This window comes from Papaver somniferum, chromosome 6, assembly GCF_003573695.1.
Source record: "Papaver somniferum cultivar HN1 chromosome 6, ASM357369v1, whole genome shotgun sequence".
Taxonomy (NCBI): Eukaryota; Viridiplantae; Streptophyta; class Magnoliopsida; order Ranunculales; family Papaveraceae; genus Papaver; species Papaver somniferum.
In genome coordinates, this window is record NC_039363.1 from 141,597,201 (window position 1) to 141,607,834 (window position 10,634).

General features: G+C 34.3%; 2 protein-coding genes across 2 annotated transcripts; both read right to left on the reverse strand.

The window, feature by feature from the left end:
• Nucleotides 1-594: 594 nt before the first annotated feature.
• LOC113289580 (isocitrate dehydrogenase [NAD] regulatory subunit 1, mitochondrial) lies at nt 595-4,022 on the reverse strand. Its single transcript, XM_026538875.1, has 5 exons — nt 3,717-4,022; nt 2,525-3,516; nt 1,841-2,080; nt 1,337-1,415; nt 595-1,153 (listed from the first exon to the last, which is right to left on the reverse strand). The coding sequence occupies exons 2-5, from the start codon at nt 2,690-2,692 to the stop codon at nt 879-881; spliced, it is 762 nt and encodes a 253-aa protein (XP_026394660.1). The 5' UTR covers nt 2,693-3,516; nt 3,717-4,022; the 3' UTR covers nt 595-878.
• Nucleotides 2,966-3,831, reverse strand: LOC113291588. The gene is made up of 2 exons (XM_026541108.1): nt 3,717-3,831; nt 2,966-3,516 (listed from the first exon to the last, which is right to left on the reverse strand). The coding sequence occupies exons 1-2, from the start codon at nt 3,829-3,831 to the stop codon at nt 2,966-2,968; spliced, it is 666 nt and encodes a 221-aa protein (XP_026396893.1).
• Nucleotides 4,023-10,634: the final 6,612 nt, after the last annotated feature.

Sequence of the window (10,634 nt, forward strand, 5' to 3'; positions counted from 1 at the left end):
AAGAAAAAAAAGTATATATATATATAATCATAGTAACATTCCAAAAGACAATGTTGGAAACTAAGTGGCGATTTAAGCAAACAAGCAAAGACGAGAAACAAAGACCAAAATGTACTGTTTTTTTTTTTTAATTATCAAACCATAAGTATTTCATTCCACAAAAAACGTTTACATGATCATTTTAAAGTGAAGCAAGTACATCATAACATGAAACAAATACAAAAAAAAGATACAAAACATAAATAAATTGTGAAGAGAAAACGTAAACGAATGTATTGTTGTTGATGTTCCATATGATGGGTTTGCATCTCTTTTTAAAACAAGAATATCTCAAAACAATCACCAACTGAAACAACAAGGGGTTTGGGCTGCTTGTCCTCCACCACTGTGAATTTAATTTTGAGATAAAAACCCTTAAAGAGCAACCAGACAACACAATTGAATTCCCTAAACGTCTCAGTGTAACACTACATGACAATGAGTAGATGCACTGACCTTCTAGTACCATACATTTTGGGGGTGGGAAGCATTTTCGACCTGGGTTCCACAAAATTAGGTCTTTTGAATATCATATATTTTGCTACGGATGAATCAGATGATCAAACTTTAATAGATTTTTATTCAAGTATACAGAAATTTCCCGGTTTCAATTTGTACACTTGTTTTGGGTTGTAAGCAGCAGAACAAACAACCAATTTAAGCTGTAGCGCTAAGGAAAATGTTGAACAAAACAATTTATAGGACCCTCTTCATGGGACCAACAATAATAGGCAATGATAAATTTCTCTCAAGTCTCCACCTAAAGAAAATATTAAACTTTGCTTAAGTGGATTAATGATGAGTAGTGCAGCTAGCAATTCTAGCTAGTTATCAAGTGATTAGTCTAGAACCGCAATGACGGCGTCCACGACTTCCTGGGTTGTGCTTTGTCCGCCTAGATCTTTGGTCCTGTATTTCCCCTCTAAGATGACACGTTTAACAGCAGTCTCCAATCGATCAGCAAAAGATGGGAACTGAAGATGTCTCAACATCATTGCAGATGACAGCAATAGCGCTACTGGGTTTGCTTTCTGTTGCTCCACCAGTTTATCATTACCAACATTTCCAGCTGAAGCACCTTGTTCAAACACTGCATGATCAGCACCTACATTTCCTGCATATATGCATAAAAAGATACACTTAGACTATGCTCACAATATGTATAGGAGCTTCAAAGAGATGAGAAGAAGAGCATTGCTTGTATTGCAGGATTTTGAAAAAACATTTTTGGAAACTGAGGTGAGTCGAATTTTTAGAAACAGAAAAATGATGCTAACGCATATGATAAGATAAGTACCTCCTGGCATGACACCAGTGCCTCCAGCAATGCCTGCTGCGGTGTTCGCCACAAGATTGCCGTACAGATTTGGTGTAACCTGCCCAAAATAAGATGCTTCCTTAATCAGATGGGTCCATATATGAGTCTCTGATGCAAGTAGTTATGTATATAAGTGCATCTAAACGTAGGTGGACTAAAGTGGTTTTCCCGTTCCTTGAAGATATCCGTCCCAGTTGTGGAATTTTGAATATTAACAACCGTCATAGTTTCCTCAAATATATAACGACAATGTGTATAGCAGCAAATCAGAACTGCTGCCGTACAAGTTTATCCATCCAGTGGTCTGAAAAGTTATCTCACCCAAGTTTCTTAAAAATCACATTTATATCATAAAGTTACAAGTCAGGAGCTCTTATTGACATCTTTAGGAACTGAGATATCCTTCTACCTATTCAAAATAGATCAACCAACCAAGGATGCAAACACAAACTGAAACATAAGGTGAATTGTGAAGCTACCTACCATTACATCAAACTGCTCTGGCTTTGAAACAAGTTGCATGCAGCAGTTATCCACAATGATCTCATTATACTTGATACCAGGGTATTTTGTTGCAACCTCGCGGCAAGATTCTAAAAACAACCCATCAGCAAGCTTCATGATGTTAGCCTTGTGGACGGCTGTCACAGTCTTTCTGTTGTTTAGGTAAGCATACTCAAAGGCATACTGTGCTATGCGCTCCGAACAGAACTTTGTTATCACCTACAAGAATCGGATCACTTGAGCATTTCAAGAAAAATGTGCATCCAAAGAGAATAATACGATACACTACTATATCACATCAAAAACATATGTAGTTCTTTTCCTCATCTCAGCCATCTCCGCTTTTCCGGGATATAGTGGTTACCTAATAGCTTCACATTCAAATTCTTTCCTCAACACCATGGGTCACTCACTATCAGTTTGTAGTTTATATCATAGTACAAGAACTACAATTTTATGGCAGCATTTCAATTTCATGGATTAAAAACTAAAGTCATACATACAGTTTATGGGAAGTTTCGAAAGCGTTTTCAAGAATAATCAATGGTTACTAGGAAAATTATGAAACTGAACTCATAATTTCGAGTCACAAATCCAATTAGAAGGACAAAAAACTGAAAAATTCAAAGAAATTCAGTAACCTAAATCAAAAACTTGACATACCTTTAAGCTCTCAACAACACCAGGAACGACCTCATGTTCAAGACCAGCATACTCACCCTCAGTATTCTCCCTGATCACAACGATATCAACATTTTCGTGCCTAGTAGGTAATCCAGGAAGATTACAACAATTGACAAGAGAAGCAAAGAGATCAAGCTCTTTTCTCATTTGAACATTTAAAGAACTAACACCACCACCAACAGGAGTAGCTAATCCACCTTTTAAACAAAATGGAAGAAGCGAACAATAATAGAAGAAGATTTGTAGATTCAAATTAATTAAATCAAATAAAATTCCTTAAAAAAAAACACACACCATATGAGAATTCAAGAAGAAAAAAACCTAAACTTTGTAGACTGAATTTAGTTTCAGTCTCTCTGATAATCAGGGATAAAAAAACGACCAAAAGAACACACAGAAGTGTTCTGATTGATTAATTAATCAGATCTTACGAACTCCTCCTCCTCGACGAGTAGTGATCTTACTGCGTTCTCCATCCATACTGCTGAAAGATAATTTGCCTGATGACATAGTGAATTTACTGACATCTTTAGTGCTACTTCTCAAAGAATATCTTGAAGTAGTACCCGTTGTTTCAGATCTAGGAATTGAGAAATTAGCAGGCACTGATTTCCTTAAAGTTTCCAGTTTCTTTTGATCTCCTCCTTTTTTCTTGATAGTAGATTCAACAACACCAAGATTATAAACACTGCTAGGCTTCTTCTTCTCTTCCACAGTTTCGCCTCCTTTTCTTCTTCTTAATCTCTCATTTCTTCTAGCAGAGTATTCATCATAAAACCTGCCTCTTTCAAATGGAGCAGCGCTGTAAGTGTTGGTCAAATCAGTCATAGATAAGTCTTGATTTCCGAATTGATCTTTCACCATTTTTTCCAAGGCTTGGAAATCGGTTGTAATCGATTGATACTCTTGTCGAAGTTCTGGTCTATCTCGAGTCATCAGATGTCTTGGAGTTTGGGTTTTCATCATTGAAACTGCAACATAAAGAGATTAATTTTAAAATTAAAGTTGGGGATTTTTATAATCTAGGGTGTAAATCATTCTTCGGTATATGAATTTTCAAATTTTATCACAAGCAAGAGGAGAAATTATGATTGAAACTTAAGATGAACAATAAAGACAATAAAAAAATTTGGGGTTTTTCTGAAATTTGGGGTTTAGAGTAAATTATTACCTGGTGTAGATGGGATTGAAGTAGTACTAGAACGCAACATCCTGCGAGAACGGATCTGATTCATTGATTCAGCAAGCGGTGGTCGGCGATCTGAAGGAGATCTCTGGAGCGGCATCTTCAAATTTCTGCGAAGTGATCAAAATAGTTTCAAGGATAGAAAGTTACAGAGATTGATTGAGGAAGAGAGATAGACCACTTGAACATGAAATCTGCTAGAACCCTAAAAATTTGATCTCCGTGACTATTTCACTCTTCGTTTTGAGTTTTACTTTCTACAGTTTCTCTTTGTTTAGGTCGGAGGAAGAGAAAATGTCTCATGTTTTAAGGTGAGGAGCGTCTCTCAACGGTCATATCCTAGTAATCTGACGGTTCGGAATGGGTGAGTATTTCAAAATTCAACGGATATATTTTATTGAAGGAGTGGAGTGAAAAGATCTTTTCAATTAAGAATACTTAATGCTATAATTATCTTTCTAAGATTGAGGTAACGCCGATGAGGGAGCGGATTCCATATTTAATATGGATTTTCATAGGGTCAAATTGGCCGTATAATAGTCTATTTAATTTTGTTTTACTTTTTCTGCCAAAAAATACTAGTATGTTATGGATATGAATGGCAAGGGAGAAAAGACAATGCCGATGAAATACAAAAGTGGTGGTGCCCTTGCAACCTAATTTCCTTTTAGATAAATAATATCCATTCCAAGCATAGTAAATCGAAACAAAAATATTCTATCAGTCACTGGATTATTTGGTAGTTTAGGCCTTTAATTTCCGATTGTGCGGCGAATATTTTCTCCTTGGTTGAAATGGCAGAAACATCAAGATGAATCTCAAGTATTTAACAATTAAAAAAAATAATAATAAATAAATAAACAATTCAAAGAGAGTACCTTATGGATCTTTAACTTTGGGGTAAGCTCCAAATGCAACAATGTGGGGGGTCTTTTGACGTCTGGGCGGTCTAGCAAACCGTCCTAGTTCCCCAAGAACAAGGACTACGGAGTGAGTATGAAAAACACTTGTTCACCGTCATAATGAATGAGAGACTAGGTGAAAGAGGGATTTTCTCATTATGGGGAACCAAAAGAATACACTAAGCGGATGATTTTCAACCGCTTAGCGGTTGATTTCCAGCCGCTTAGAGAGAAAAAAAATTTTCAAGCGGTTAAAGATGTGCCTCCTAGATATGTATTCATTTTTTCTATTAATAAAATATCTGCGGGACCCAACAAAAGAGTTTAAACTAAATTAAAAAACTCAAAAATATGTTTGAGAGGCTAAACATGTGCCGCTTGGAGTGATTTTTTCCTAAGAGGCTGAAGATCAGTCGCCTAGTGTACACTGTACACTTTCGCCCACTCATTCACTCCAATAAGTGTATCAATGATTATTGATGAATGAATGACTACTCTCACTTCATAATAACACCAAATTTGATCAAATCTAGTGAAACTCATTCATAGTGAATGAGAATCCTCACTCCATGACACTTGCTCTAAAGAGCACAAAATGGAACCAAATGGGATGGGTTTGTTTATATAAAAATGAATAATGATTCCAAAAGTTGTGTCTTTTCTGTCTTAATGTGATTCAGGTAGCGCCTTTTCAGTTTTCATGTCAACCCTATTCAGAATGAGACGCGCCTCAGACAATGACGGTCTGGAATCGGCTTGTCAACATAACTGGCCGTAATTAGGTCGTGTTTGCTTCAGCGAACTTGGATGGCCAAGTACTTAAAATGTGAGCAGTGGCTACGGACGCTTAGCCATAGGATGATTGGATCCATATTTCCCCATCGTAACCGCAAGAATTTCGGATATTCTCTCTCCTCCCATTTTATGTTAAAAGATGTTAGTTTAGTTTATTAAATATAAATATTTTACATCGTTTCTTGAATTTTATTTTTTTAACAATTCCAAATTTGATTACAATGATATTTTTTTTCGTAAAATAAAATTTAATTTTTTTATTTTTTATTTATTAATAAATTTATTATGTTATACTAATCAAGCTATGATTAGTACAAAGTTTTAGCTGGTAACCTAGCTGGGCTCTAACACCTTTTTAATAGCAACCCTTAATCTATGAAAAATAAAACTCTCAACGCCACTACTAGCGTCAAAACTAGCAAAACAATTCTTCAATTTCTTAAAAAACACAAAGTATCCTCACTAAGCTCCCTCAAAGTACAAAAAGCAAGAACACCCAAACCATAACCATTAGAAATATACTTGTCTAAGTATTTAGTACGTTTACACGAAACAATATACGAAATGGCCTGGCATGGGATAAAAGCACGTGTACCTTCACCAGTGAAGGGAGAGACACTCGTGACATCCATACAAACATATTGACCATTCTCCCAGTTATAAACAAGAATATCTGCATGTCACAAATATTTATTATCATCCAACAAAAATCCCTGAGAAACCTCTTTACGCGCAGGCACCCTCGCCTTGTAACAAATGTCAGAAATTACTTCTCGAATAAGGTCGTGTCGAAATTTGAGTCCAACATCCTTGGCATAATCGAGTGCATGATCGCCAAAAATATCCATGGGTCTATTACAGCTTGAGCATAAGCCATTCTCAACAAATAATGGAATACCAAGGCAGTAACAAACTACATCTCTAATTGTCTTGACCCAAGGCACTGATTCAGCCCCCCGAATGGGGACAACTAATAGATAATCCCGAGCGTGTTTGATATGGTTACATTGCCGCATAGTGGAATATCTTGCAGACATAAAAAATTGGATGCGGATTTACTTCTTAACTGCGTCGAAATAAGTAATTTCCATGGAATGCATAGAAGAGGGGAAGTATATATCATCAACACAATATTTAAAAGGCAATCCACATAGCTGGATGAAGTTCCGAAGAACCAGATGATAAGAAGGAACCTTTATCTGTAGGGAATAAACTATCGAAAATCAGTTTTTGCACTGAAACAGTCTGGCTCTGAAAGGCAAGATATCGATAAGTATGTGTGTCTTTCATAGTGTAAATACCCAAACCACCATCTTTGATAGGCAAAGTAAATAATCTATGTTGCAAAGTCCCAAAGCCGGCCCCATCTCCCGTGACTAAGAGTCTCAAATATCGAAATAAATGATCATCAAAAAGATTAGTGGACTATTGCAGTGCTGCCGGATTGGTAGTACGCATTGCGAAATATAATATGGACACACCTGTGCAATTGCGAAGTAAAAGCATCTCACTTTAGGGGTCGTTGAGTTTTTTGACGGAGGCCATTAGCTGGACAGTCTTATTCACTCTGCTCAATACCGTATCACTAATAAATTTCATATCTAAACTCACCAGTCCTCCCAAAATCTTAACACCATTCTTATTTATACTCATTACTTATTTAATTTAAAGAGCTTTTCAAATATGTTAATTTTACCAAAATCCATTGTCTATATTGAAAAATATCAAGTTTTTAAAAAAATTGATGTATTTTTAAAACAATAGCATTTCTGTTAATATGTAAATATATAAGGTTGAATATGTAAATATTGATTTAATGTACATTTTTACCCTTAAAAATATGTGAAGTGATAATTGATATTAAAGGTCATACCAATAATATCAGGGTTAGACCAAGACTTCACCAAAAATACCTCTTTACTTTATATTAGTTATTAGATTGAAAGAAAATTTATATTCTAATTGCAGATAGAGTGATATACTAGTTTGTTAAATAATTGGGGATTTTTATTCACAACAAAATATGATATGTAGTGCTTATCATTTTTAGAATTAAGATTAATTAAAATGAAAACAAGAATATATTTTATTAAAATATAATTGTTAGTCATAGTAAATCTATATGGTTGTGTTGTATGTTCTTTAAAAGAGTGTGCGAAAAACCGGACTCCTTAGTGGTTCATAAGTACTTCCTCTAGTATACATGTTCAGAGTTCCAACAAATAGGCATGATATGCATATCCATGTAATACAGTAGAGTTTGCGAATGATTCACGAATTTACCGTCTAGACTCTAAAGTTACACTTTTGAGCAACTTCAAAAATTTATTTATCTTAAAAATCATGGTAACTTTTTAACTCATAGGTAAACTCTCAAGTTAATTACCGCGGTAACTTTTTGCTTTTACAAGTTCAAAGACAACTTTTTAAATTGTTGTCAAACACTATGAAGCAATCAAAAATTAGTGAAAAAAAAAACCAATTTCACCATTATTTATTGTTATAACAGTGACATTCGACAATATTAGTAAGTTGACCCTTTTTCAACATACTGAATCAAAGTTTTCCCTAGACAACCAACGCGGTTAGAACTGAACTTGAAAGTTAAGATTTCGTCCAACTGAATTTAATAACAAATGAGAAGCTAAATATCAATGTTAAATTCAACTCAATTCAAAGAGAACCTTTATTGTGTATACTTGCATCATCATTAGAAAGGAAGAGACTGATAGAGAATATAAGAGAAATATGAATACTCTTATTGGCATTTTCTTAATTCTTATTCTATTTTATTTCAACTACTCTGATCCCTCTTTTGATTCTACGATCACTAGTAACAACATACAAGTAGCCTTACTTCATTATAGTGTATCAGTTTCCTTCACAGTTAATTTAAATTTTCGCGGGAATTTCATAAATGCAAAATGCAGTGTATAATGTTCCTAGTTACAACCCCAGTCGTACCCGTAGCATCACTGAATTCAGTGTTTTTAAGGTAATTTCTGACATCAATTCTTAATTTTCCTTAGAACTGAATAGAAAATGTATAAGCGTTATAGCAATAGAATACTAATATGTGGTAATTTTTCTGATGCGGGGTAAAACAAGGGATTCTAGGCGAAAAACCAAATGGGGCTCTGAAAAACAAACTATATTGTTTCGTTGGAAAATAACATAGATGATAGAATATGAAAATAAAAACAACAACGTTAAAGTAAAGCTTCTTACATCAATTTTTTTTGCTTTTTAACACAAACTAGTATTTTGGATTTGGTAACAAAAATATGATGTTTTGTTCTAATAAATATCGCCTGAAGTTAATACAATATCAAACAACAAGATCGAAAGACTTATTTTACGTTATATGTGATACTACTTGTATCACAGATATAATATATATATATATATATATATATATATATATATATATATATGCGTTTAATTAAGAGATTCGTGGGTAAAACCGATCCCAGTGATTGGTAGAACCGATTGAACCCATGAATGTGATTTGATATTTGATCAATCACATAGTTGTCTTGGAATACAAATGAACTAATCCTAAACTTGTTTGGAAGTGTGGTATAATCGATTCCAAGATTGTAAATATGAAAGCTGATTTACAAAGAAAAGATGTCAACATACTTTGAACACGAACAGTAACTCTTATCTTTTATTGTTCAAAGATATCCCTTAATTACTCAAGGAGATCCCGTTCCAAAATAAATTAAGAATCTTTTTAATTAAGGTTGTTAGTTTTATTTGCTTTAATTACCAGCAATTTAATGCATATCTGTAGAGAATAAAAATTAGTAATGTGCATTTACTAATTGGAGATTTTTTATTGAGAGATTTCGGAAAATATTGGGCAAAGCATTTACTGGAATTATGAAAACCGAATGGGCATTTATTGCCTTTCGGTTTTGGAAATTCCTTGGTGTCCAAACATCTTTGGTCTATAAATACCTAAGTGTGCATTTCTAGCAAACTATCCTAAGAGTCAGGAAAACTTCATCTTTTTATTGTTTCTGGTGGATCCATCTATTCGGAGAGGAAAGTACTCTAATTAGGAGAAATCTCTTACGACCGCTCGTTTAAAGACTTCTGTGGGATCAAGAAGCTCTACGAGTACCATTGGTGGGAAACTAGATAATTGCAGTTTATTAGTTATTCGATTGATTTGATTGCTTAACGGTTGTTGAACTTTGATTGCACCTAGTTTGTTTATTTTTGAGAATCTTCTCTTCTGATATAAGATTCACTCAAACTAGATCGAAGTATCGACGAGATCTTTAGAACTGTTTGTATATCTAAAGACATCTTCTGATAATCCATTGTTAACATACTCCGTTCTGTGGGTGGTTGATCGCAAGAGATTCAAGTGGTGTTGTATAGGTTTAATTGAAGACTAAAGAAGATTTTAAGAGGAAGAAGATTTCTTATTGGTTTTTCATATCTTTGTGTAGCACAAACCTTGATCGTCTGGGATTCAACTAGAATCATATTTATTCGATTGATTAGTTGCGCGAGATCGGTAACGCCTAATAGTTCTCTTGAGATCTATTTTGATTGTTACAAATTCGAATCTTATTACTTAGGTAATAGAGATTGGATTGATATAACTAGGAAAATGATTTTATTAGTTTAAACGGAAGAGCCTTTGCATATGACTTGAGATATCTTTATCTGGAAAGAATCAATATAGTTGTTACCAAACAGATTTGTTGTTCCTTTACTGTTTGGAATACGATCCAAAGGAATTGTTCCATTGCGTACACTCATCAAAGACGGAAGTGCAGGGATACTGGATAAACTAAGTGAACTAGGGTTAGTTGCTTGGTATCAACTATACGAAGTTAGTTTAGATTTTGTATAATGACTGAATTTTGAGAGTATTCAATTCTGTACTAGGTCGCGAGGTTTTTCTGCATTTACGGTTTCCTCGTTAACAAAATCTTGTTGTGTCTTTTTCTTTTATATTCCCGCAATTATAATTGTTTATTCTAATTAAAAGTAAAATACACAAACGTTAACACCGCTTTACTTGATAGTGATCCTATAGAGTTTGGTTAAGTCTGAACCTATTATCAAGTAATCACACTTAGATTGTTTTATTGTATCGATCTCGTATCCATAGATGATCACACAAATTGTGAATACCGATCTGTCGTATTGTCTCGACTTTGTCCATAGACAATCACTTTCGGTA

Bases quoted from the DNA above. Each gene is read 5' to 3' on its own strand.
- LOC113289580 (XM_026538875.1), bottom strand. From the start codon at position 2,692: ATGAGAAAAGAGCTTGATCTCTTTGCTTCTCTTGTCAATTGTTGTAAT. The intron at 1,416-1,840 runs GTAGGTAGCTTC...TATTTTGGGCAG, and splicing joins CAGAGCAGTTTGATGTAATG to GTTACACCAAATCTGTACGG. The intron at 1,154-1,336 runs GTACTTATCTTA...GCATATATGCAG, and splicing joins CACTGGTGTCATGCCAGGAG to GAAATGTAGGTGCTGATCAT.
- LOC113291588 (XM_026541108.1), bottom strand. From the start codon at position 3,831: ATGCCGCTCCAGAGATCTCCTTCAGATCGCCGACCACCGCTTGCTGAA. The intron at 3,517-3,716 runs GTAATAATTTAC...TTTATGTTGCAG, and splicing joins TTCAATCCCATCTACACCAG to TTTCAATGATGAAAACCCAA.